Below are 27,390 nucleotides of genomic sequence, written 5' to 3' on the forward strand. Positions count from 1 at the left end.
TTCTCGAACAGGAGCTGCTGCAACAAGCAGTGTGTGCAGGGCATTGTGTGCAGGGCAGTGCAGGGCTCGTTCTGGGTGACACTGGCTGCACAAGTGACAGAGAGATTTCTGGTGGTCTGCCCGATGCTACTGTTTGTGTTTTCCTTCAGAAGTCAAGTGTGACACTATTCCTCAGCACAGAGGAATGGTAATACCTTAGCACAGGTAAATGAGGGCTCTGATCTTGATGAAAGGCATCCTCTACTTACACCACAAGCATCTCCAAAAGTAGCTTTACATTCCAGCACCATGTCCCCATCCCCTAGACACAATTTGCCAGCCACAAAGCTCATTTTTCTGACCTTCATGTGATTATAGGAAGGAACGTCATCTCTATTTATATCCACTATTGGGCTTTGACACCTAGCAGAGCAGGGCATCCAGTGCAAGTAGCCATCCAGCAAAGAAAATCTTACAGCTGTACACTTCAGTGAAAAAAAATTACTATTCTGAACACAGAGTGTTTTACCTCTTCATGGCACGACATAACCGCAAATCATCTTTGTAAAACAGTCAGCTGTATTTTAGTGCTGGGAGAAACTATTTAGCTGGTTTACTTCAAAGCCGCGTAGAGCATCTGTGGCAGTAGAGCAGCAGAGAACCGGGGCTGGCAGCTCCCAGTCCTCTGCCCGAGCTCTCTCTGCAGCCATTTTATTGAAACAGGTTGTGACGATGGAGCAGCAGGCAGCAATTCATCTCTGTTCATCTTTGAACATCCCTCTGTGCTGATTTCAAAGGCACGCGTTGTCGTAGTTCCCTGCTCAAAAGGGCATTTTATTGTGATTCAGCCCATGCTTTTCTCACTTAATTTTTAAGGACTGAAACTTCGATTTGTAATGGCTGCAAAATGCTGCATATAAAGATTTCATTCATCATTGTAAAAACTGGAATATATGAACAGCATCAGTTTTATTTAAATGTATTTTTCTGTATCTTTCACATTTACCTTCAGAAAGGGATTTATTTAGTATTTTCATGTACTTTTAAAATATTTTTTTCCTAAGAGAAAAACAAAACTAGGTATCTGGAGAAGTATTTCCATCCTGACAAGCCCAGCTAAAAAGTTTCGGTTTACAAACTGAGCTCTAAAAAATTTAATCCATAAAACTGAGCTACTTTATCCTTTAACATATTTTAAAGGGGCAGAGAGAAATAAGTTATTTCACCAGAACTTCTGCAAATGCCCCCTCAACATTTCTACTTAACTGAACATTTGCTTGACCCTGCTGTATGTTGCAGCAGACAAAAAAAATGGAGGCTTTTAAGTGCAATTTAACTCTTTTCACTTAAATAACTCACTTCATGTAAAGCATCACTAATGCTAAAGGCATAGTCTGCCAGATAAACAGAGTTGCTATTAGTGCCCATATCACATTTATTATGGGTCCTGATGGTCTGTAAAGATGCATTAAGGTCACTGATGCATGCAGTAAGTGTGATGCACATTTAGGAGAGTTACAGTACAAACCAGTTTGGCTGAATACTCACAGCCTTTGGTTACATGTGAGATCAACATATAGCCCATATTTTTATAAAAACCACTTGGGCAGAGTCTGATATAAGTAGGCTTCAACTGCATACACACTTCATCAAATTCCCATGCTTGCACAAGTCTAAAATACACACTAAATGACTGGTCCATGGCAGGGAGCAGATTTTTATGGCCCATATAAACCACAGGCCTAATTTATTTTTAACATGTTGCAATTGGGAAAGCTTTCACTGGCTGGCAGATACCGCTGCTTGGAATGACTTGGTGAGTTCTCACCTAGTAGCCAAAACAAATAGGGACAGAAGCGCTAATGCTGCGGGCAGCGTGTGAGCTCCAGCACCCTGCCTGGGGCTTTTCCTGCAGCTGACAGTCCCAACCCTGTTTCTGGCTTTGACTCAGCAGCAAAATGTCACATATTGGATCCATTCTATTTTATTATCTGCTACACTGGGTTTCTACAACCCTTTGCATTTAAAACAAAATTTTTAATCTAATAAAATGAAAGCAGATGGAGAAATGCAACCAGGCTGGTTAACAGGCTGAATGGATGGATACTCCTCACCCCATCATGCTTTGAGAAATCCCTGCTTTAGAATTTGATACCCATCATTCTATTCCCTGGAAAAGGGAAAGAAAGAGCGTTACTAACTTATCATGTTGCCCTCCAAATACCCTGCTCGCCAGGAGAGCATTATTCCCTAGATGAGTTGCCTGTTTTCTGTGAATCTCTACGGGAGAACAGGATGTGTACAGCCCAGGGTGCTGCTATTTGGTTCATCAGCCCCAGCCCCGGGTACCTGGATCCACAGCGCCTCGTCCGCAGAGCCGCCCCACACAGCAAATCTGCTCCCTGGCAGGATTACTGACCTGATCTCCCCCTCCAGCGAGGCTGCCATTGTCTGGAAATTAGACAAAGAGCCTTAGAGCTCAATTAGTTATTTAATAAGTTTATGATTAACTAATCTGCTGGTTAAGCTTTCATTAATTAGGTTGGCAGGAATTCTGTTTCAGATGGATACTGGGCCCTTATCTGATACATTTCCTCTTGGAGCAGGGTCAGGGACCTCCGTCTGAGCCATTGTGTGCGGCATACCCCCATACTCCTCTCTCCTGTAGCAGAAGTACCCGCAAAAGCTGTTTGGGTGGCACCTGGGGGTGCTGCCAGATCACCGGGGCACGGTGGCCCCTGGGGACAGCGGGACATTGCAGCCCAGTTGCTGTTACACCTGGTGCAGCTGAAAGACTCCAGCTCGTCTCCTCTGATGTCTCTCCAGACGATGCAGAAAGCGGCAGGCAAGGTTTATCTAGGGCAGCTGCAGACCTCGCCAGTACTGTTTCAAAGAGCCTAGCCTGTCATTTTGATATCCACTGCTGCTCTCATCTGGATTCGGGTGGACCACCCCAGGGAGGAGCGGAAACTCTTTTCCTCTTTCTCTTTGCACAGAGCTTAGAGAAAGCTCTTGGCTTCGTCTCTGGCTTTGTCCTTTGCCACATGCTCTGAAGGATGAGGCTCAGGGGGTGCCGCGGTTGGTTCTTGCAGGGTGCCTCGCCAGAAGAGGAAGAATGCCGCCACCTTCCTCCTCCAGCTCGGGCCCTGCTTTGGCAGAGAAATCAGAACTGGGTTCAGGGATTAATCCCAAACTATCATAAATGATTAATCCTCTTCCCATCCTCAAGGGACCCCCTGTCTCCTTTCTCAGGCAGAGCTGCTATCTGGCAGCACCAGGCAGTAAGGGATGGTGGAGGCACGTGGATGGTGGGTTACAACTGCCAGATATTTTATGTTTCTCAATGTTCTCCTCCTTCCAGGGTGCAGGGTTGAGGGTTTGGCAGCCGCTTTTTCCTTCCACCTCTCGAAGAGTCTGATGTAAAAACACATCTGTGCCTCAAATGGCAGAGGGAAAGAGGGCCGGCCAGAGAAAGCCTATGTCCCTGCTGAAAGCACAGAGAAAGGGGCTTGAAAAACATGATGAAAGGGGCTTTCTGGGCCCCAGGTTGTTGGCTGGGGTCTGCTTTGAGTGCTGCAGGAGGGGAAGCAGTGCTGGTGGATGAGAGATATCACCCCAAACCACAGAGCCCCGCAGCTGGAAATCAGACATACACACTCCTGAGCTGAAGCCTCTGTCAAAGGACCAGCAGTTCTGGTGGCAGGGAGAGCTCAAAGGGACGCATGGAAAGCCCGACTCATGCAGAAAACAGCAGTAATATACAGGTTAAGGTAATGGCAGTTCTTAATATACAACTCCGATGCCAATGAAACATGGGTTAGCAGTTTAATGCTGATGTATGTTACATCATTACTACCCTTTGTCAGGACAGTGCGATGATCAGACATGGTTTGCTAACACGAGCTGTCACTGCCCGCCCAGCGCTACTCACTGCTGGGACACAGGCAGCCCAGATGGAGAGAGAACGGGTGCTAAAGCGCTGCTGGCCTGAGCAAGGTTTAACAATGCCTTGAGGGGCACTGTAGAAGTAAGTCTGGGGGAAGGAGAAGCAGGTATAACCTAGATTCTGAGTGTCAGAGGCTGTGCCTTGCTCCACACATTACTACCTTTCCCGCAAAGACTCAGGCTTTTTCGTCTTGCTGCAGCTAAAGGCCTGATGAGACAACACTGACTGGCAAATCAGCCCACCTCCACAAACATCAGCAGGGCTCCCTCCTCTCGACACCTTACCCATAAATGAGATCACTGGCAACGCTGCAGCTGCCGAGTCCCCCCTATCTGACCCAACTCTCCTAAATGACCCAGTGAAGCAGAAATTCTGTCAGATCAACATTTTTATCTCCTTCCTTGTTGGCCAGCTGTATGCACTGAAAGGAGGAAAAAATCCCACGAGGAGATGAGGAAAATCAACACAATTTCTGTGCCACTCGTATGCCTGGGCCAGGCTTGTGGTGGGCCACAGTGCATGCATGGTTCAGCTTTGCTTGGCACATACACATTTTAGAGGTAAAATCACCAACTCTATACAAACATACAGTTTATTGTTGTATATTAATAGTTGCATGCTTGGCTGCCTGACTGGAGCTGGAGGCGAGATGAGAGGAAAGCAAGGCTTTATTGCAATAGCACTAAGGAACTAGTGAGTGTGTATAGAAGATATGTAGTTCCTGAGGAACTACAGACTGTGCATAAGGAGTACAGGTGGCTAAACGGTAGGTGTTTCAGTGATGTACAGTTCCTCTTGGTTCCAACTTCAATTTGAGTTATCTTGCAAAAATTAATATTTACAACAGGCTTTAACTTGTATACAGCACAGAAAAAGCAGGTTGAATTTAGTGATGAAAATGTGGAGTGAGGAGGGTCAGGTTTTTTCCCCTGACAAAACCTTCAACAGAGTCTGTGATAATTCCAGTTCCTCTCAAAGCACTTCGTAAGAGATAACCTGCCTGTCCTTCAGCCAGGTGGTGCTGCTGGGCAGAGGTGAAGGGGAGAGGAGCCAGCAGAGGGGGGATGCTGGCTGGGTACCACACATCTGCCAATGGACTGGGCAAGCAGGATGTGCAAGGAACAAAGAGCATTGGGGCTTATCTTAAGGCAAAGTGGGATTTCACAGAGCCTTTACAAACATACACGCTTGCTCTTCTTTTTTCTTTTTGCTACGTGTTTTGTAAATAAGCTAATTTTCCTGTTAATCGTCTGTTTTGAATCAAGAGCACAGATTTCCATTGCCAACTAACTGCATGCAGTGCTAGTAGTATCAACTGTCATCTTATCTGCCTCATTATTTCTCTCCATACAAGCACCAGCAACTTTTAAATCATACTGCATCTCGAATTACCCCAGGGACAGAAAATAAGGGTGATGGAATTATCTGTCCTGAAGACAACTTCAATGCAAAGCAACATCAGAAACTCTCTCTGAATGCACAGGCTGGGGCGTCTGCAGGAGATGGGGAATGGGAACCAGGTACCAATTCCTCTGAGGAAAGAAGGAGCTGTGGTGTGTGTACACAAACACATACACACACACGCTCTCTCACACACAATATGCTGGAAAGAGCCTGGCTTTCACCAAGACCCAAAGAGAAATAGCTTTAGCACTCAGATTTCCTGACTGTCTCTCTACCCCACCGAAGCTGGCACATGCAGCGCTTGAAAAGGCTGGGAAAAGCTGTCAGCGGAGCAAAAAGGGTGGCAGACAATACTCTCTGCTTTCAACAGGTCTTTGCGGCTGCTCACAGCTGCACTTGCGAGGTGAACGGAAGGGCAACGCCAAGCTTCAGGGAATAAAAACCCTTTAACTTCTATCCAGGTCAGCACCAGCAGAGATGCAGAGGAAGCTCAGGGACTGTCAGCCTTGTCCTTTCCAGGGCTGGCACTTAAGCCAAAATATGTGGGCACTGGGGTGTGCTGAGCTGTCTTGAACTGAGTCTCTCCTCGGGCAGCATGTGTATTGTGGGAACGACAGAAGAATCATCATTTTCGGATCATCAAATACAAAACCCAGCAAAGCCATCCAATCAAGATGATGCATCTTGACTTGAGAACCCCGGGGAAGGTAGCAACTCTTTGCAAATATTGCCGAATGTCAAGGGGAGCAATTCGCTCAGCATGGTAGTCAGGTCTGGGCCCTGTAAGTGCTGGGGCATGCTTTGGCAAGACCTAGAGTCCCTCTTTCCCCCCAGCTTAGTGATACTGAGGGCAGCGTATCTTTGCAGAGGCTCCAGGCTTACCCCAGTGTGGTTTGGGTCCTTTGCTGCGATATCTGTCATAGACTGAAGGAAAACAAGGGAAGATGATTTATGCTGGTAGCGGTGTTATTCTGCAACGTTAATGAGTGGGAACATTTTAACCACAGGGATAAAAAGTGAGGAGAGATAGAAAAACAACTTAAGATGGCAATTTTATATCCCCTGCATCTGTTCCCTGGGCACCCTAAATCACACTGGCTCAGCCCAATGACAGGAATGAGGTTTCTTCCTGCCAAGTCTCCAGGGGCCCGTAACACATAAGGGAGAGTGAGCTGCATGTCCTCATCCCACCATGCCGTGACAAAGCTGTCGGAGCAGCTCTGACGGCCTCACCTCTGCCGCAGTGTCTGCTGTGAAAGGTAAGGACAGCCATTGCTCTTCTACATCTCTCTGGAGAGGATGGTACCAGAAACCAGACGCAGAAAGCTGCTGCTTCTGTGAACTGCAACAATTTCATGCTTAAAGGCAGCAAACTGGAATAAATGAGAACCCCAACAAAGCACCTCTGCTGTTTCTGTGCTGGTGCAAATTCCAGTAACATAGGGAGGTAAACTGGGGGGTTAAACCTACCACCACATTTTGCACAAGGGAAAGACCTTGCTGGATGGGACAGTGAACATATGATTTTCTTACTTTACTTTCATTGTTAAATGAACTCTGTTTACTTTGGTCGACCTTGTGAAAAATCATGCCTGGGATGCAGCATTAGCTCCATAATCTGTTCATCTGCACAGACCTCAAGAAGGTCAATCAACATCTACTGATGACGGTGGAAGGTGATAGGGACCTGGCAAGGTATCACCCTGAGAAGGTTTGTGGTTATAAGGTACATCTGACAGTCTCCAACTGAAGCCACCATTTGCAACTAGAATCTGCCAGCTAAATTATCTCCCTAAAATGCCGTCTCATACAGGGTATTGGTACCTACAAACATCTCAAAACATTGTTGGGCCAAAGGACCAAAGCAAGTCAGCGCGTGGGCAGGCGGTGCCCACAGGGCACTCTCCCTCTGGAAATCTCTGAGGACCACGTCCACCACTTGAAGTCACTTGGCTAACTTCAACACTGCTGGGATGGCAGAGTGATCCATATGTAGCAAACCCCAGAGGCTTTCAAGGACTGTCCCAAAGAACAGGTTTTACAGTGGTGGCCATTTACAAATGATGACATACCACTAATTACCTTTTCTTTCCACCAAACATAACCCCATTTCCTCCAGACCACAGCTCAGACTACTCATCCTTTCAACAACTCTGTTTGTTAACCACCATCAAGGGTCATCTTGAGCACTAAATACATGATGAGTACTCAGGAAGCAAGAGTAAATAATTTGTTCAAGTGAAGGACTGGAAGAAATGTACTCATGAATCTTCATTTTGAGAATCCCAAATACTCTCTGCTTAATTTTTCACAATTCTGTGACTCTGCCTCTGGATTATAGAGCTGGTCTATGAGGTTTGACAAGTTGCTTTTTTTGTTGTCTTTTGAAAAGTTTTAGCATTGTTCTGCAACCTTGTTAGATGTAACAAGCAGCTTTTCATAAGCGTCTCTTTGTTCCACACGCCAAGACCATGAAAGAGAATTTATTTCTTCTGGGCTACAGAAGTTTGCTCCAGACCAGCATTCATTTTTTCCCAAGGCAAGCTCCACACCTTTGACAGTCTTGAGCATCTGCCCACTACCTCCACTCCTGCCCTACATTCCTCATAAGAAGATCAAAACGGTGTTCTTCAAACTACTAAAATAGTAGACCTTATTCTCCAGGATGGATTTGAACCTTCTCTGCTTAAAATCCATTCCTCTGCCGTACAGAAAAAATGCATGGGATTAAAATGGGGAAAAGAAACATGAGATGGGAGGATTAACTCACTTTTTTGGACTCTGTTCTTTCTTACAATTATTAGTGGCGTGCAGCAGGTAGGATCCGTGTGTGACAGCCACCCTCCGGGTCATCATCTTTTCCTGCAAAGTCCCCTCACGGTACAAATCACAGCAGAAAAAATATTCCTCTGCCAATCTAACATTTAAGTTGTCTTTTCCAATGGCTGCTTGAGACATCACCAATGTCAAGAAGAGCTTAAAGTGGTCTATGAAATGGAGGTGTTGTACAGCCATGTTAGCAGCTGCTCCTGTGCCACATGTCACACGAACATGGGCACAAACACCTTAAATTTGCTTCTGCTTTATAATATTCCACCGCTACACTCCGTGGATGCCCTTGTTTTGCTAGGACAGAGTGGGTACAAAAAATCAGCTGCTTGCTGATGTTAAAAGATCACTCAGCACTGAGAGCCATGGATAAAGTTCAAGTCAGGAAAGACACCTGTAAAAGAACAAATTTCCCTATCTGTGCACTGGAGTCAGTAAGAGATAGAAGCAAAGGAGAAAATTAGTTTTAACACGTTCTTAAATTCAATCACGGTACAACTGAGGAGGTTTGGTGAATTCAAGAGAAAGAACAGAGAGAAATAATTAAAATTTTAAAATAAGAACATTTGCAACAGCGTGAAAATCAAGTAGCAACTGGGTTTCTCTTGTTCACCAGTGGACATACTGGTGTTTATTGAAGAGGACTGCTTTGTGCCAGTGCATGCAGGTTACCTAAGTGTTCCTCCGCAAATCCTACCATATTTGTGTTGCGAACCCAAGAGAATAACTAGGTAGGACTTACACAGTAAGACTACTTTTTCAGCAGCAAGTAGAAAGTACATCACATCTAAAAAAATACCACTGGAGTCCTAACTAGGAACAGGATCACAAGACACTTCAAGTTGGAAGTGACCTCAGGAGCTTTCTAGCCCAATGTCCTGCTCAATGCAGGATCAGCTATAGGATTAGACTGGGATGCTCAGTGGTTTATTCAGTCAGGTTTTCAAAACCTTCAAGGACAGAGATGACTCAACCTCCCTGGGACAAGTTTTCCAGTGCTGGACTGTTCTCATGGTGAAAAAGGATTTCCTTAAGGTGATTAAGGTGAGAAAAGAAACAGGTTGGGAATGAATACCCACTAGATGCTACAGGCAATTTACTGTCAACACAGCCATGTTGATAACATTCCTCACTAGCACAGAGAACATTTCCCATGAAGTCTTTCCATCTGTTTTACAACCCTCCAGGTTATCCTGGCTAAATCCCATCTGATGGTCATTACCTGGTAAATTCAGACAGCTGGCACTGTTTATTCCCTCTTTACTCCCACTCCTTCCCCTTTCTCTCTCTGCCCTGTCCTGAACCAGAGGAGATTACAAACTGGTTCTAGGTCAGGTTCTAGGACTATCATGTATTGTAGCTCTTCTGCTATGAAAAACATGTATTGTAGCTCTTCTGCTATGAAAAACATATACAACACCTTCCTGCACAGAAAAACCTATATCAAAGTTTTGCTTTCATATTTTTGCTTTATGCCCTGCCCCACAGATCAGAGCCACATTTCAGCTTGGTGGTTAAAGCATTCAGGCTGGAAAAGGAATTGAACTTGAGCCTTCCACGTTCTGGCTTGAACTCTGTAGCTAAAAAAGGCAAAGCTATTCTGTGATTCGAGCCTCCCAAACTTTTCATAGCCAAAACTACCCTGTAAATTAGACATGAATTTGTGAATTTTGGAACAACTAATGATATATTCTTTAAGTGAACTTACAGAAAAAAAAAAAAGTGCAAGTGTTTATTAGGGACTTTAAGCCCAAGATATTTGTCTTCTCTTTAAAATTGCAAGCAAAACCCAAAAATCTTAGTTTAAACACAGCCTCTGTTCTGGACTCAAACTACCCATGCCTGACAGCACCACTTTAAATATTAAATATGCTAGCCTTGTTCAAGACATATTTTTAGCACAGTGTGATTTAGTATGTCAAACACAGTTTCTCAGATTAACTTATACAACGTACAATTGTCTCACTTGTACTATTTTTTTCTTCTCTCTAATTCCTAGCCCTACAACCGGTATTTAAAACAAATCATAGCAAATCTTTATCTTTTGAACATCTGCCCTTACTCTCAGGCTGGGCAGTGGTGGGGACAGACAGGGGCTGTTTTCTGGCATGGAGTGGCTGGTGTTACCTGGGAGCTCTGTTGTAGTGAAGGGGCTGTCAGCAGCTTAGAAACACTTGGTGTGATTAAACCTTCTTCTCATAGCGAGCTCACCGTCTACCCACAGCAGAAAGCACTTTTAAGCACGTGAGCTTCAAACTACTGAGCTAGACAGAAGAACTGCATCGTTCCTCCAAGAGACATCAACACTTGCTGACTTGATTGCACCAATTTCATAGCAGTGACCAAAAGAGAATGTATGTAGTTGTTGTTTGGAAAAAGTGGGAATTATGTTGCATTTAGACCAGAAGGTAGAAAAAAATCAAAGTTATAACAAACATAACAGGATGGTTTGGGGTTTACAATAGAATTACCTTAAAAGAGTGTAGAGGATTTATTTTATTGTGCTACAAACAGAGATACTTTACAGGACAGAGAGCTGAAACAGTTCCCCATTCAGAGAGGCTTAGGCTGAATCAGTTCAAGCTCTTCTCAAGGTGAGTGGTGAGTGAGGAAAAAAAAAGGCAGAGAGATAAGAAAAGAAAGAGAAAAATATTTGGGCAGAGTTCACAGGTGAAAAGGACACGAAGAGGAAGGCAGGAGTCAGTGAGAGGCAATGGCTCAGGTCTGCAGTCTTGAAGAGTGAGGACGGATGATTTCACTGAAATTGGAAGCGGCAGGATGCCTGGGAGAGGGGCAGTTTGCAAAGCAGAGTGCGGAGAACAGGACTCTGCTGTTCATGCTGCACTTGGGCTGGAGGCAGAGACAAACAAACTGCAGTGGGTACGCAGGAGAAGCTGGAGATCATTCTTTGAGCAAGTATATGAAGAGGTGGATCTATCTGCCAAGAACATACTTGTTACCCCGCCTCTCCCCTTGTAACTGGATGTGGAGAAAGGACACAAATGTTGTCTATGCAGTATGCTTTCCCTATAGGTTAATAAAGAAAGAGGAATGCTCAAATGTTTTCAAATCTGATGAACAACTCCTGGTTTTCTTTCTGGAAGAAGCTTCAAAAAGGGGACTACAGCTGTTTTGCACAGCACCAGACTACAGTGTCTCATTATCATGAACGATGCAATAAATGCCTACCCTTAGCACAAGCTACCGAGCCATGATTCACGCAGTAATTATAGCTTTTTGAATGATAGCTGTGTTTAACAACTGGAGAAACGGGATCAGACTGTCCAATTATTGCTGTGACTTTACAGCTTCTTAAATAAAATCTTATCTCGGTAAATATGTGACATCTATAAAAACGGCTTTATTTTCCTTCAGTGAGACATGCTTTATAGAGAATGACTGCCAAGCGGAACAAGGAAAGAGCTGTGCCAAAAGCCTGAGGGTTGGAAGAAAAGGAGGAGAGGTGGAAGAAGGATTTGTGCGCACAGCAGAGCCCAAAGGCTGTGTCTGGTACCGCCCGTGGTCCTTCCCCGAGAGGCCACTGCCTTGTTACTGCCAGCAAAGCTCCCTCTTAGTCCCAGCCAGGACTTGCAAGACCCAGAAGCCTCTTTGAACAACTAGTCCCACCCTCTCCCCTGCAGCTTAATTCCTGTTCCTAAAACTTCTCCGTAAATCTGTGGTGCTGGCTGTTGTAAGAGGCTGGTGGCACCTCTGACCCCAAGCTGAGATGTTGAGAATAGCAGAAGTTGCAGTAGAGTTCCTTCTACCAGTCTGCTAACCTAGACAACAGCCTCTTTTGCGTGTACCCAGCACAGGACCATATTGCCCCATGACCTCCTTCAATCAGCCCTCCCTTCATGAAGAACCACAGAAAAAGCTTCCACGGTTTCTTCTGTGCTGCCCCCTGATTTTGGGAATTGCTCCTCCCCAGACCTCTAAACCAAAACTGATGGGCACGATGAAGCCAAGACTGCTGCTAACTAGGCAAAAATTGTGCTCCTATCCTACCTCTTCTCCACTATTCCATGTGGTAGATCTCCCTAAGTGACACACAGAGAGCTTGGCCATGCCTGTGGTGCTTTAGCTGAGGCACTTGCTGTGCCTGGCGCACCAGGGCTCTGCTGTGCATGGCTGGGTGTAACACTTCTGCCGAGACAAGACTGTCCCCAGGTTCAGAGAAGTTCCTCTGTTCATGCTCAGCCAAGGTCTGCATCCAGGACCACCATGGTACCCTCACCTAACAAGTACCCTGCTACTGACAAGAGCACGATATCGGTGACGTCCTCATCTGTTCTGCTCTCCTGCTGTGGCACACCAAGGTTTGTGTATTTTGATGAGCTGTGAGTCTCCAAAGGATCCTTTATGATCTCAGAAAAGCAACAAGAAGTCTTCAAGGTGCTGTGAGCATCCTCTGTGCCTAACAGTTAAAAAAACAACCAACCAACCAAAAACTACAGTGAACTTCCTATCAGCACAAATTCCTTTCCTTTGAGAAGTGTGTATAATTTCTACTTAATAGAGCCTTGATCTGCTGACAGAGCATTTTAGACCCAACCCTCAATAAGCAGACAGTAATCCTTCCTGATTAAGAGCTGAATGTGCAGCACAGAGAAGACAAAGGGGGAAACCATATTGCTGAACAAATTCAGTTGACTGTCAGGTACAGTTTAAGGGACTTGAACATAAGACCTATGGGGAGAGGCTGAGGGAGCTGGGCTTGTTTAGTCTGGAGAAGAGGAGGCTTAGAGGTGACCTCATCACCCTCTATAACTACCTGAAGGGAAATTATAGCCAGGTGGGGATTGGTCTCTTCTCCCAGGCAGTTAGCAACAAGGGGGCATGGGCTTAAACTCTGCCAGGGGAAATTTAGGCTGGATATTAGAAAGAAATTCTTTACAGAGAGAGTGGTCAGGCATTGGAATGGCTGCCCAGGGAGGTGGTGGACTCGCCGTCCCTGGAGGTTTTTAAACTGAGACTGGACATGGCACTTAGTGCCATGATCTAGTAAACGGACTAGAGTTGGACCAAGGGTTGGACTTGATGATCTCTGAGGGCTTTTCCAACCCGGTTGATTCTGTGATTCTGTGAAATTAAACACATGAAAAAAAAAAGCATCACCCAATATTGTCTATGGATGCTGTGGTCTGTTCCAGAGACAGTTAATATTAATTACAGTGGGCTCTCCTTGCTTCCCTTGAGTGTCTCATGGAAACTCATCTACCTATGGAGACATCAGAAGGAATTACAGAAATAGTAACACCTGGATAATTCAGAATTGGGGAAATCACAGAATCACAGAATGTGAGGGATTGGAAGGGACCTCAAAAGCTCATCCAGTCCAATCCCCCTGCCGGAGCAGGAACACCCAGATGAGGTTACACAGGAACATGTCCAGGCGGGTTTGAATGTCTGCAGAGAAGGAGACTCCACAACCCCCCTGTGCAGCCTGTTCCAGTGTCTGTCACCCTCACTGAGAAGAAGTTTCTTCTCAAATTTAAGTGGAACCTCTTGTCTTCCAGTTTGCACTCACTATTCCTTGTCTTATCATTGGTTGTCACCAAGAAGAGCCTGGCTCCATCCTCATGACATTCACCCTTTATATATTTGTAAACATTAATGAGGTCACCCCTCAGTCTCCTCCAAGCTAAAGAGCCCCAGCTCCCTCAGCCTTTCCTCATAAGGGAGATGCTCCACTCCCTTCATCATCTTCATGGCTCTGCACTGGACTCTCTCCAGCAGTTCCTTGTGGTAGGCCAGGGGATCAGGTGGAACCTATATTTAAGGACACAGGCTCCAAGAAGTCAGCAAACAGTATTATTGCCATTTTTGGTGTTAATTTTGTCAAAGATGCCAATACCTGAGCAGGCAGCCCAGTCAACTCAGCTGGTGTTCGTCTTTTTAATGTCAGGAACAAGGTGTAAAATCACCTTTGGGGACATCACTCTGTTTTAAGCCAGTTCTCTACGTACTTCATAAAAAACAGTGATAAGAGTAATACATGCTGTGTAACAAAACCTGTGAGCAGACCACCAGCTCATCACTGCTGTGATGCTGCCTGCTGGGCTCAAGCTTTGCTAGGCCAGGTAGTTTTTATTCTTATCACTACTTCCACTACTGAATACTTCCTTCCTTCTACCAGTGAATCTCAATAATTTGCTTAATTTGCTTTGCCTCACAACCTTCCGAGCTGCTTCTCCTGTTTGTGGTGACAGATTATGGTGGGTCAGGGCAAATAAGAGAACCTGCAATTTGCAGCTCTGGTCCCCCGCTTCAAGCATAAAACCCCCAGACTCCAGATGCTTTGGCTTATTCTCATTACAAAGTAAAATAATTTGCATAGACACAGATTTTCAGGCTTAGCTCTCTTTCCTAGACTATCAGACCTGTAGATACTGCAAAAATTTGGAATGGCTGAAGGATGGTCAGGTAATTAAAAAAAAAAGATTCAGCTATCTTATAGCTTCCTCCCTCACGACTTTTTATTGGAAGGCATATTAGCCAAGAGTGGTGTGTACAACATGAGGGTGGGTGTGTGTCTGTGGGTCTGCAAGGTGCGTGGGTACCCAGTAACTTGCCATGGGAGAGGTGCCTGTATGATGGTGAAGGGCTGGGAAGGCCAGTAAAGCCCTCATGGGGTGGCACAATAAATCAAGCAAATTTCAGTGACAGAAAGACTAGGCTCATCTAGTGAGCATCATGCCCTGTCCTGCTTCATGTGCTCATGCTTTGCTCCTGGGATGTGCTGACTGGTACCTCCCTACCCTCTGTCTCAGCTCACACTCCCTCCTGCCCAGAGCTCCCTGCTGAACTCCAGTGAACTGCTCTGTTCCAGTTTCTTTTAATGGCTTTACTGTTCACCCGAGCCTGTGTCAGCTACAGTGTCTCAAAACACCCCTCCTGCCCCTCTGTTTCTGCTCTAACTAATCTTCAGTAATATGCCTGTCACGACTGTTTTTCTGCCCTCATCCTCGCTGCTCTGTCTGCAGGCAGCCTTACTGCCCTTAACATGATGCAGCTGCTCACTCTCTCATCCCCTCCAAAAAGAGCCTGGAAATATCCTACAGGAAGGATGCTACAATAAATCTGTGTATGCAATTTCTCTTATAAATGGAAAGAGCACTAACACATGAAATAATGTTTAAATAAATTCCTTCCAAGCCTCAGGAGACCTCCGAGGGGTGGGCTGCACTTCTATCTTCATGAAGAAAATCAATAGCAGCGCTACATTGCTGCTGCACTCTGGCTTCCGCACTACTCATTCCTCCCGTACGAAGTAGAGACTGTGTTGAAGGAAATGGGTGCTCCCACGGGAGGAAAACGGCTTTGTGCACTTAAGGCAATGATGTCACTTGAGGTCGCCATGCAAACAGTTATGGATATGGAAATCTGCCGTCTTGTCAATAGGGTTGGAACCTGGGGACCTAGCTTAAGAGTTACAGCTTTTTTATAAAATGCTTTCCCAATTTACCTACAGAGCTTCTTCCCAGAAACAACAGCTGCTGTACCTAATTAGCATTAATTGCCTTGTTACAGAAGAGCAACTGAGAACAGCACAGTACTTGAGGTACTGACAAAAGGATACACTAATGGCATTGATTTGTCCAGTCTACTACAATCTCCCCTTATTATTCTATTTTCTGTATGAAAAGGTTAGAAGTCACAAGCTGTGAAGCAGACTTGGGAAGAGATGACAGAAAAGGAGCCACGGATGGAGGCAGCTACTGAGACATTCAGCCTAAGCAAGATGCTTGCTGCCTGCTCTGTTTGGGACTGCATCTCCCAGCACCAGCTTTTCATTGTGACCTGTGGCAAGAGCAGCCCTGGAAAGGCATCCCTGAGCAAGGCATCCTTGTGAACAGCACCAGGATAGGACGCTCCGCTGCGCGCTCCGCAGCTCTGCCATGCAGCTGCATTAAAACAAGCTGTGAATCCACACTTCACCCTAGGAGAGGGGGGTTAAATCGCTACACAAATTGGAATATCAGTTTCAGGACCAACACGGGGATATAAAGGCAATGTGTCTTTTACTGAGATCAGAGACCATCTGTAAAATTTCAACCAGAAATGCACCAATTTTGTTATGTTGAACCCTGAGGGCTTCGCAGTTCTCAGCTCATTGACTGATATTCCCAGTACTGCTCCACCCTGATCATACAGCAATTCAGTATCTGCCATGAATGTGAAGCAGCAGGCTGGAAGGCAGGAGCTAAAACCACAGATGAATCATCAGCCTATGTCCCCAAATGGATTATCTCCTCTGTTCACTCCAGTCTCCACCAAGATGCGTCCTGGCCGTAAATTACATCCTCAGTTTTGTCCAAGTCAGGGACCCTAGGGAACAAAACACTGTATTTCCTTGCCCTGGGGTTTCTGTTGCTATTTTACCCTACCAGAATTGCTTGCTCTGAGCAATTATTCCAGTTACTTGCTTGAGGTTTTTGAGAATCTTGTTTGTTAACAAGCAGGAATTAATCTAATAGCACAAGTGAAATAATTCAGTGTTTGTAAGTGGATGTACCTAACTGGTGTCCCGACACCAAATCCCCATGCCCAGCTAATGTCTGTGGAAGCCAGAGATATGAACTCCAGTGCTGTCACCAAGTAAAATCTCAGGATGTTTGTACATGGAGGAACACAGTGATGGAGCGGAGCAACAGGATGGGATCAGACCCATTCCCTTCGGTGGTCTCATTTGAGATCTCTCCTTGGAGCACTATGGTTATTTGTCAGAGAACACCTTTTTCTACCAAGACTTCCTTCACCCTCACGCTCCTCCACCTGCTTGGCTCGGGCCCCAGTACGGACATTCACTTGCTCTCCTCTCCTTCTTGTCACAGAGAAAGACAAACAGCCAGGCTGTGGCGACTCCAGAGGCTTTTATGCTCACCCTAGCAATAGGAACAGGCTCCCTGTGCGCAGAATTTTCTTACCAGCAGTAGCTGGGCTGTGCCAGATCTGCTCCAAGGGTGATCTGCACTGTGTCTCCTAGGCAAAAAACCAATATCCTACAACTGCAGCTGGCAGGAGGGAAGTGTTAGTCTCTTATTAATTTATGAAATAGTTCTGCTCTGTTAGTGTTCGGACAGGTTCCTGCCTCTTGAAGCAAGGGAGTTTCTGGTTAGGCTGGTGAGTATAAGCCCAAGCTTATACTTGAGCTAGAGCAGCTTACACCAAAGGCAATTCTGTGACAATTGCTTGTCCTTATGGGGCTGACTAGTACCAGCTGCTGTGCTTTTTGGTACTAAGATAAATACCAGCATGAGACCTAACCTGGGAGGGGAACAAAACAGTAGCTATGAAAGCAGGAAAATCACCCGCTACATTTGCAATTCAGGTCATTTTTTACAAGAAGCTTCGCAAAGGAAGTCTAAAATAAAAGCCATAAACACTCTCAAGCCTGCATCAATATGATGTAGGCTTGGTCATACGGCAGGCGACCTCACCTGCATGTAGCTCACTCATTCTGACGGTGGGATCCAGTCTGCCTAGCTTAGACACTCATTTTTCACATATTTTTGGCCACCCCACTGAGTAGTCCTTCCAAAATAGTGCCTTAGTCTCTGTCTAGTCCAAGGAGAGGAGCTGCTTACATCTAAGACAACACGTATCTCAGGGGGATGAAGGCTGCTATGAGTCTCTCTGTCTGTCTGCTTCTCTCCTATACGTTCATGTGCAGATGGGGACGTGGTAGATCTATTGCCAAGCTCCTGATGTGGTGGATGTACCGACAAAGATGCCATTGCCACAGTCCCTTATCACCACTGCAGCCTGTCCTGTAGCACTTCAACCAATTGCCACGTTGCCTGTTCTGTTTCAACACAAACTTGTCACGTCGTGGACTGCTAGGTAAGACACACAGACTGTCTGGATGGGGATTTCAGTGCAGAGAAGGGAAATTAAAAATGCAAACCAGAAAAACAGATGGCATAAGCTTCATTAAAATAATATCTCGTCTCCTGGGGGTCCCATGAGGATCTGTTGCTTTCCAGTGGATATGGAGCCCCTGAGACTTACACTTGGGGATTATTCTCTTCCTCCCTCTCTCCTTAACACAACTCTTTTCTGTTTTCAAAAGGCTTGTGGTATGTGCTCCATCTGGATATGCCTCCTAATAAGGATGTGCTGTAGACATCTCCTAAGCACTAATGGACACCCAGCCCCCCACAGTGCTGTCAGGAGCCTCCTTATCAAGTGATTTGCCAGAAAGCACGGCTGAGCCTTGCAACTCCTGACAGAAAGACAAAGTGGGAGTGTTAGAAAAGTAAGAAATACATAATTAATACGGATATAATATCAATACGGGTTTAAGAAGATTAACTACACGAACTGGGATATGTTGTTTGCCCTTGGTGTGAGGTTCTCCTCTCTTTTGACATGGCCTCAGCACCAAGCTAAATTTTTCTGTTCCACTTATAAACCAGGCATAAACTTTAGGAAGTCACCAGAAATATAAGCCACCTGTGAAGTTTTTCTTTTATCTACCTGACCCCCCCCAAGCAAACATGTGGCCAAATGTATTAATTCAGACGGGGAGAAATAATGAAGGAAAAGACCATTCGAGCGCTGGGATAAATCTGTGTTCAGTGCGTGCAGCACATCGTGCTGTTTCTGTCAGGCTTCAATCACTGCAGGCTCTGGAAGCAGAAGTTGTATTCATGCTGGGTTGGTATTTAATTGAGCTCACTTGGACCAAGCTTCCAGCAGGCGCATATGATAGATTTATACATGAATCTTCACAGAGTGAGAAGTGACATTTATCAGCCTTCTATCAGAGCATTTGACATTTGAACAATTGATTCTGACTTAACAGTGAAAAATGCCACTATCCTTATGGTAAACCTGCAATAGGATTAAAATCCTACTCACTACCATCCCCAACAATGGCTCTGCCAGTTAAGCTATTAAACATTTATGTCCTACCTTAGCTTTATCTAGCCTTAAAGCGATTAAAGAAACAATCCAAATCCTGACAAATTTAATGCAGAAGAGCAAAAAATCTACTTGGATGCAGAGGGGCCAGAGCTGGGAGATGTGAGCCATGAAACTGCTTGAAAATTGTAAAGGCTGGGCAGATTTTAAGAATAACAGCAGCAGGAGCTGATGTGGGTTAAAGGCATGTTACACTGGCTACAGACAACACAGTTAGTCTCGTTTTGCTCCAGGTAACCTACAGCTCATCTGGGTATGGCTGAGAGTAAAGAGTCTATCCAAATGCCACGAGATGCCTGTTCACCTAACTACAGAGGCACGTTGTTTCCACAGGCAGAGCGAGAGGAATTCAGACGTCCTCTCTGGAGACAAGGCAGAAAGATGCTCATCAGCCTCGTAAGATAATTCCTCCTAAGCAGGTAGGTTTCACCCACTATTACCCTCATAAGCATTTTGTGGTCAGTGCTGAGTATTCACCAGGCAGTAGCGCTATCTGGAAAGCAGGTCCTGGCAATGACACACCTCTATCTACTGCAAATCTGTTCAGACTGTTCCAATACCTTCCCTTGCCTCTTTACTGGTCGATAGCAGCCTTCAGCAGTGGTTAAATGATATAAAATTTTCCCTGTGCAGAAAAGCAGAACTTCTGGCAGAAAAACTAATCATTCTCTTGTACCTGATCCTTGGAAAAAAGCTGGTGAACTTTGCAAAGTGTGGTTACGGTGTATTTTAATGTATTAGTCCATTTTAATAACCCTGCAATCAATTGATGTAATAGGCTTCCTTTTCCTCAATCACCTCACTAAATTTTAGTTTACAGCAGATGGAGTTTCTCCTGTAATATTTTTTTCATTTCTATAATTTCAGTTTCCATATCTTTTCTCCACGGGATTTCCCAGTCTTTGTTGCTTTGTTGTACTCATGTCTCCCAAATATGCTATGACTAAACTATCTTTGCTGACTCCTGCCTGGCTTTTTGTGTCAAAGCCATTAATGAAAAAATAAATGAAATTACTGTTGGACAACTCCATCAGTAATGTCCCTTCTTCTGATACATTCTCCTTAAGCCCTACCTGATGTGTTCTGAGTTCCTGGGCTTCTCAATCTACTGGCTTTGCTTAAGCATTAAGTTTATAAACCTGAGGTTTGTTACAGATCTACCTCAAATTACCTTTTAATTCAATTTGCAGGAATTGAACCTGTTATTCCTGAATCCAAATCTATTTCCTATGATCAAATCTCCTATAATGTCCTCATGGCTTACCAAAGCCAAGTCTGAAATAGCATCATTTCCTGTCACGTTAGTGAGTCTCTATAGCCTAGAAAACCAAAAATATCTGAGACTTACCAATAATAGTATCAATGGCTCTCCAACCTGATTCCTGATGTTAAATTATCCGAAACAACTACTGCAGTAGTAATTATCTCTCTAATAACATTACAGAACACTCTTGGCAGTGAAAAAGGATCCTGGAGGCATATGGCATGCTGGCAGTGATAATCGTTTACCAAACTGTGAGATGTGCTGTCACTAACGCACACTGCTGCTCCCTGCCTTTTCCTCAAAAGCAGCCACTAATTTAGAGTATTCATGGCTGTGACTGCAGGACAAATTTACTGTCCCAATGCACTTGCTCATATCCTGATCAGTAGCTCAAGGTCCTCCACTCTGCTGCATAATCTTGCTGTGTTTGCACATCCAACTTTCTGTCTTAACCTTCCTAGTCACTCTTTCAGCGAGACCTTGTCTATTCAACTACTTTCTTTTCCTTTGCTGTCCCTGAGTCTACTCTGTGACATTCCTTTCTGCATTGCTATGACCGGATTTATCTGATTATCCAGTTTATTATGTACTCGGGTAGAGCTTTGAGACTTCACGAGCACTCCTCAGACTCTGCCTGGTGTTTCTTTCAGGCTCCTCTTATAACGGAAGCCAACATTAGTGTTTGCAGCAGCACTGTAGGTCCTTGGGTAAAACCCACCTATCAAAAACATCTCTTTGTAATCAAACACCAATACCCAAACTGTCCCAAATCTTCTACAAACCTTAGCTGTCTGCTGACCTTCCCTGTCACTCATTTGGTAGGGGCTAGAGCTATTCCACTGTACATCTGGGCACTCACTTCTTTCAGAGCTTTCCCCAACATAGCACCTTCAACCATCTCTAGCAGCATCCTGCCCATGTCATTTGTTCTGATGTGAAGGACAACCAGGGGACTGCTTCCTGCTCCTATTGGGAAACAGACTTAAACTCCCATTTTTCATCTTTCCTCTGAGCAAAACGCACAGTGTTGCTTTGACCTGTCCTTCATCACGTTCTTGAGCTTTTTTGGCACAACAGCAGCTCAGGTTTTGGAGGCAGGACATCCATGTGTGGGTTGCTGTCCTCTTGCAGCATCAGCCTTGCAAGGAAGCAGTGTATTGTGCTAACTGGATGATTCTGCTTCCAGAACTTAAAAAAACATTGTTCAGAAATAGCACAACTATTTGTGTGTGAACCTTTACAAACCTACAAGCCTTCCATCTCACACTAACCCAGCTCTGTCTTTTCCTGGTAACGGCCCAAGTCTCTGATCCTTTCCCTTTTGTTTGCAGTGATGCTGTCATCTCTTCTTTTTACAGTCCCTCTATATTATCTTCATTCTTTATCTGGCCAAGCTTTCATCTTAGCTTGATACAAATCTGTAGGTGTAAAAAGCTATGCCTCCCTTTCAAGGCATAGCTTCCTTCCTCTACAAAAGCCCAAAATACAGGGTCCTTACATGGCTGTAGGTCAGTGCCCTGAGCAGCAGAATCACAGACAAAACTGCTCTGTCAGTTGTTCGAGCCAAGCTGGCATGTTCAGCCACATGCATGGAGATCTGCAGACGATCCCACAAGCACATCACCGTATTTCAGACCTTGGATTCAGCCTTTTCACTCTCCAACAGCAAAGACTCACCTAATTTCACTTGAAGTGGGGACGGCTTATAGTTCATGGCTACAGTCTCTCCCTCTCTTGTATCACAGTCTCTGTCAGAAATAGATGCAGCTGTTGGATCCTGTTAAGAAACAAAAGAAACAAAACAGAACAGTTTAGCTAAAGTTTATGCAGTCTGTTCTCTAACTGACTGTTAGGCGAGTCCATCCCCTCCCGCATTCAGAGGAAGCGGAGAACATGCCAGCGTTCTGAATGGCCGAAACCCAGGGACAAAGCACAGAGCTTTGGAAACATATTTAGTATGCTAAAAGTATCTCTGGAAACACCAGATTTCAACATCAGACTTATATGATGGATGATATTAGGAATATAATGTGGACGGTAGGTCACCAGTTCAAATTCAGCCTGGTTTGGCAGTAGTCCCAAACCATTTTCATGTGATGACTCTTCGGGGTGTTGTATGAAACGCATTTACAGTTTAAGCCAAGTTCCAAGTGGACCAGTCAACCTCATGATTAAAACTAAAAAGCTCGTGACCAGGTCTGTGTGAAAGTCCAGCTCAGAACAAATCAGGACCGAATGAGTGGGAGAATTCAATCTGCAGTCCCTCTCGGGAGAGGAATGGAAAAGCCTAAAGTTCCGATACTGAATATATTTTGCGGCTAACTGGAAAGATTTCATTTCAGTATCTGTCAGCACAGCACCTTTCACCATCAGTGAAATGTCCCCAAAAATCAAAGGTCCCCAAACACAAAGTCTGGTCCATCATGCCTACTTGCAGACAATCTAATCCAGGTAGTGTTGTTCTCTATGGAACAGTGCATCAAGGGACTCAGAGACAGAAACACTACCCATTCAGACAATGCTCTCACTACTTTTGCTGTCTTTCACAGCAAACTTCAAACCTGTTGGAACTACTTCAATTTAGCACCACAGTAAAAATTAAAATCGGTTTTCAAAAGTGTTCACTTCTTCCCATCCAGAGCTAGAAACTAAATTAAACATGCATATACATATGTATGTAAATTCGGATTTATAATAGGTAGAACTGCACATGGAGAACAAACACCAAACATTACGTCCAGTATCTGAAGAACCCATCACTTTGTAAGAAATGGAACTAAGCATCAGAAACTAAATACCAGAAAATACCATTCCAAACCAGTGAATTGATACTGTTCATCTATCAGTTTCTGGAGTTTGTATTTTGTACATAATTTCGTATAAAAATGCAACTCATCATTTGGCACTGACACCTGTATGCAAGGCAGAGCCACTGAGTTTCAAAGCAAGGTACCATCACGCTTTGATCTCAGTAAAAAAATCACCTGGTGAGCCACTGTCCCTTGCTCGCCAGTGTCTGCCTTCTCTCTGTAGTGCACATTGGCTCTTTTTGATACACTCTGCTTATGAGATAAAATATGATTCTTGAATTAGGGTCTATCTTCATAGAAACTGGTTGAGTAACACATGTAGGGTTATAATGTTCTATCAAAATTCAGCTCCTTTGCGCAATCCAGTAGACTCTGACAGGACTTAAAATGGATGGTTGCTTATAAGAGCTTGCATCAATGACATTAAATAGATAATGCTGAACCATATGCAATTTCCTCTGCTTTCCTCTAATGCAGTCACTGCTGTGCTTTTCCTCTAATGCAGTAGTTTAATGATGGGTTAAAAAGGTTAGAGGAGATTGCAAATAGAAAGGCAGCAGTTGTAGAGACTGATATGGTCTCCCCTCAGCCTCCTTTTCTCCTAGAGATGTGTGAGCCAGAACTTCACATGGCAGAGCAGAGGCCCGGCGACCTGGACTAGCTCAGGTTCACACTCTTTAATTTTAAACTCTTTAACTCAAAACCAGACCCTATTTTTCTCAGAAGCTGATGTGCTGACAGCAGCTTTTCCTTGTGGATAACCTGCTGGTGACGTGAGATGTCCATTCGCACAAACAGAGGGAAGGGAAAAATGTTCTGAGGTACCTTTGAGGATTCAGACTCTGGTCCTGGACCAGAGGACTCAGCTGGAACAATGTCAAAGCTCTGCTCTAGGCCAAACAAGCAAAAAAGGCTTCCTAGACATCCAGAGAAAACAAAGATGACTTTCAAAGAGTGACTACTTCCACCCTGTCTTAGACAAATCTATCCTGGGAGGTGGGCCTCCCTCTCCCCACTGCCTACAGAGGAGGCCTGGGAACTGGTGGAGACTGCACCCTTGCCGCTGACACTGGAGGTGGGAACGATAAAGGACACAGCAGCAGAGTCTATAATAACACCAGGAATTCAGCTCCACGGTTTGTATTGGCACGTTTCAGCTCCAGCAGCATGGCGCCTCTAGAGCAGACCTGCAGGGGAACATGTCACAGCCACAAGAAAAACCCGTGACTTGCACAGAGGGATGACGAAGCATCAGCAGAGCCTGGGCAACCACCGCTGTGTCACAGGCCACCCCTCTGCCCTCCAGAGAGGGAAATGGATGCATAGCAAAACTGAGCTGGGCCAAAGGCAGTGTCTACCTACCCCTGGCCTGGGAGTGCCAAGCCACTGTCATATTTCCCACCCATCACTTCATATACATCCTGCAGCAATGCACAGGACTCCATAGTAACAACTCTGTCTGTGACAATAACAGCATTCCCATGGCAGATAGGCTGGAGCTGCCTCTTGCATGAACATGTTTTGCTTCTGTGCATGCTGAACAGGTGCATTTCTCTCTCTATAGCTCATCTACCCAGAGAAACATTTACTTGACTAATCAGCCTTTTGCTTGTGAATGCCTACGAACACACTGAGACTCACCACGAGCTTTTGCTACTGGAATCCACTTGGTGATTCTGTCCTTTTTTACAAGCCTTCCTAAACTGATGCATGCAGCTCTGGCCCTGATGTCAAAATCTCAGCTACATGGTGTGACCGGTCCCAGGCCAGATGATGTGATTTCTCTCTGCTCGCTGAGGGGAACAAAACACTCCAAATCAAAAGCCAAGTGCCGAAATGTAGCTGCAGGGGCTCTAAAAGGTTATCGGAATTTAATACACCTAAGGGATTTTTTTATTCCTGAAGCCTCCTTATGACTTCACTCCTAGGGAAAATACACATTCAATCGGGACACTGCATGAAAATTTGTATGAGGCCAGACTTTAATTGAAGTATTCTCCCCACACACTCACAGCTTACTTGGGGATGCACAATCACAGCATTCAAATGGTGGGGTGGTTCCTTAATAGTTTGTTTGTTTCCATGAGCTTGACACAATGGACCTTGAAAACTGCCCTCCTGGTAGGTACAGCCACGTCCTACACTGTGTGTACCATGTGCCATTTCTGAACAACAGAAAGTGGTTTCAGTGAACCCTCATGGAGCAGGAGTGCTGTGATTCCTCAGTATACAGAGGCACAGAGAGAAGAAGAAAGCACTTTAAACTGAAATCGGAGGTTTGAGGAAGATAGCATGCTCAGCAGGGTTCTTATTCTTCCTCTTGTTTTAAATCACTCCTTTCCTTTTGCAGCACTTAGCAAGAAAAACAACACCTGCTATTGCACCAGGTCTATAGCCTTTTTACTTGTATTGTCTACCTCCCACACTGACTACAGGGGAAAAATATCCCCAAACAGCCAGCAAACTGTGCAGTTACACCCTGAGCCGGGTGCTGGGCACAAACACATCCTTGTCACGCCTTGGAAAATGCAACTTCCTCTAAGTTCCTTTACGGTCAATATGTCTGACATCCCACAAGCTTAACAAGTCTCTGCTTTCCACCCTGCAAATCCTCTGGGACCCCAGTGAATGTCGAAGGGAATGGGCACACACAGTTTTTGCAGCCTTCAGCTGCCCCTTAAAAACGTATCTGGAAACCGAGATGTCTTTCTGCCCACCCTTCCCGATTCTAAAAACCAGTCATTTTTGCAGCCATAATCTGCTGTGTGTGGGAAATTCTATCATCGTGAAAGCAGCTCTTGCTTTTTGATAAAAGCAGAGGGGCATTATTGCCCTTCACCTCTAATCTCAAGGAAAGATCCAATGTACATGGCTTTACCCACCACTTCTCCCCATAGTTCAGAGGCTCTGGTCTGGTCGTCATCAGCCGAATCAGTAGGAGCTGATTGCTCAGAAGTATCATCCAGCTACCTCTGTCTCTGTCCAGTACCAACCAATGATGTGTTTGCTGTCTTCTGTCCAACTTAAAGATGCTGGAAGTCTGGGTGCCCACACGTGTGTGGCAGCCTACAGCGAGCACCTGCAGCTCGGCAGACTCCTGCTTTCTGAAGCTGCCCATGTGGATCACACACTGCAAACAAATGCTAACAAGAAGGGACAAGCCCAAGTGCTCTGCTTCTTTACCACATCAAACATTGAGTTTGGAAAAACCGATAGATGTTCTACGCATGAGAGACTGACTTAGTGAGCAGAAAAACAAGTGAGAACCTTCATGCACCCTTGAATACAGGGGGTACATTGGAATCACCAAGAAGTTTCTATCATTGTCATGCTGTCATCCCAGACTCTCAGGGCTAGAACATTGCTCCTGATAATAAATATTTATGCCTTGGGAACAGAAAATCCTATGCCATTGGCAGATTCTCTGCCTCAAGGTGTACCACACTAGGTTACCCTGAGAAAGGCATCAGGCTTCTGGGGAGGGCACTCTGATGTGCACAGGTGGGCATGTAAAAGCACAATCTCACAGCGTTTTGGACAACAGACCTCTGCATCCACTATGTATCACTACAATATAGACAAGAAATATTTGTGAACCTAAAGTGCTTAAAAAACCCCACCAAGATGTGTAGTCTGCCTAAGTAAGAAACAGCATAAAAGGAGATGCCCCAAGGCTGTTAGATTTATAGTGGATCAAGCCAAATCCACCGTATAGATGAACAGTGGTCAGTAATGGCATGTTCAGCAAGAGAAAGTAAAGCATCACAGAGGGAGGCAAGGCAGGAATGGAACCTGTAAGCCCCACAAAAGACTCTCTCATGCTGTCCCCCGCATTCCTCAGGCTTCAGCTTAAACATACAGTTTTGGAGCCCATTATTTGAAAGAAGATGTAATCCCCTCAGCAGTCCTATACATAAAAGCTGGAAGCTACAACCATCTGGGAACACTGGAAGAATGAGGTTGTTCAGAGGAGAAGGAGGAAGACTGAGGGACACAATAGCTGTTTTCAGATACAGAAAGGGCTGCCACTGAGAAAAAGGGAGTAGGTTTTTTTTTTTTCATATTTCTGACCACCAGAATAAGAAACTATTACCTTAAATTGCAACAGGGTTGCAAAGAAATACCAGAGAAAACTGTAGAGGTAAGGGTAAGGAGCTGTACATTTGCCTGATGAAGCTGTAGAGTTGCTCTTGCTGTAAGATTTTAAGCCTGGGTTAGAAACAGATTCG

At 44.9% G+C, this 27,390-nt stretch overlaps 1 protein-coding gene across 4 annotated transcripts in view; it reads right to left on the reverse strand.

Annotated features, from left to right (window-relative positions):
* Positions 1-27,390, reverse strand: part of FAM219A (family with sequence similarity 219 member A) — a 103,258-nt gene that overhangs the window by 22,922 nt on the left and 52,946 nt on the right. For all 4 annotated transcript variants that reach the window (XM_065047064.1, XM_065047066.1, XM_065047065.1 and 1 more), the window contains exon 2: positions 22,029-22,128. In XM_065047064.1, coding sequence (XP_064903136.1) covers positions 22,029-22,128 — 100 coding nt within the window. The remainder of the gene's footprint in view (positions 1-22,028; positions 22,129-27,390) is intronic.

Source organism: Columba livia, chromosome Z (assembly GCF_036013475.1).
Source record: "Columba livia isolate bColLiv1 breed racing homer chromosome Z, bColLiv1.pat.W.v2, whole genome shotgun sequence".
NCBI lineage: Eukaryota > Metazoa > Chordata > Aves > Columbiformes > Columbidae > Columba > Columba livia.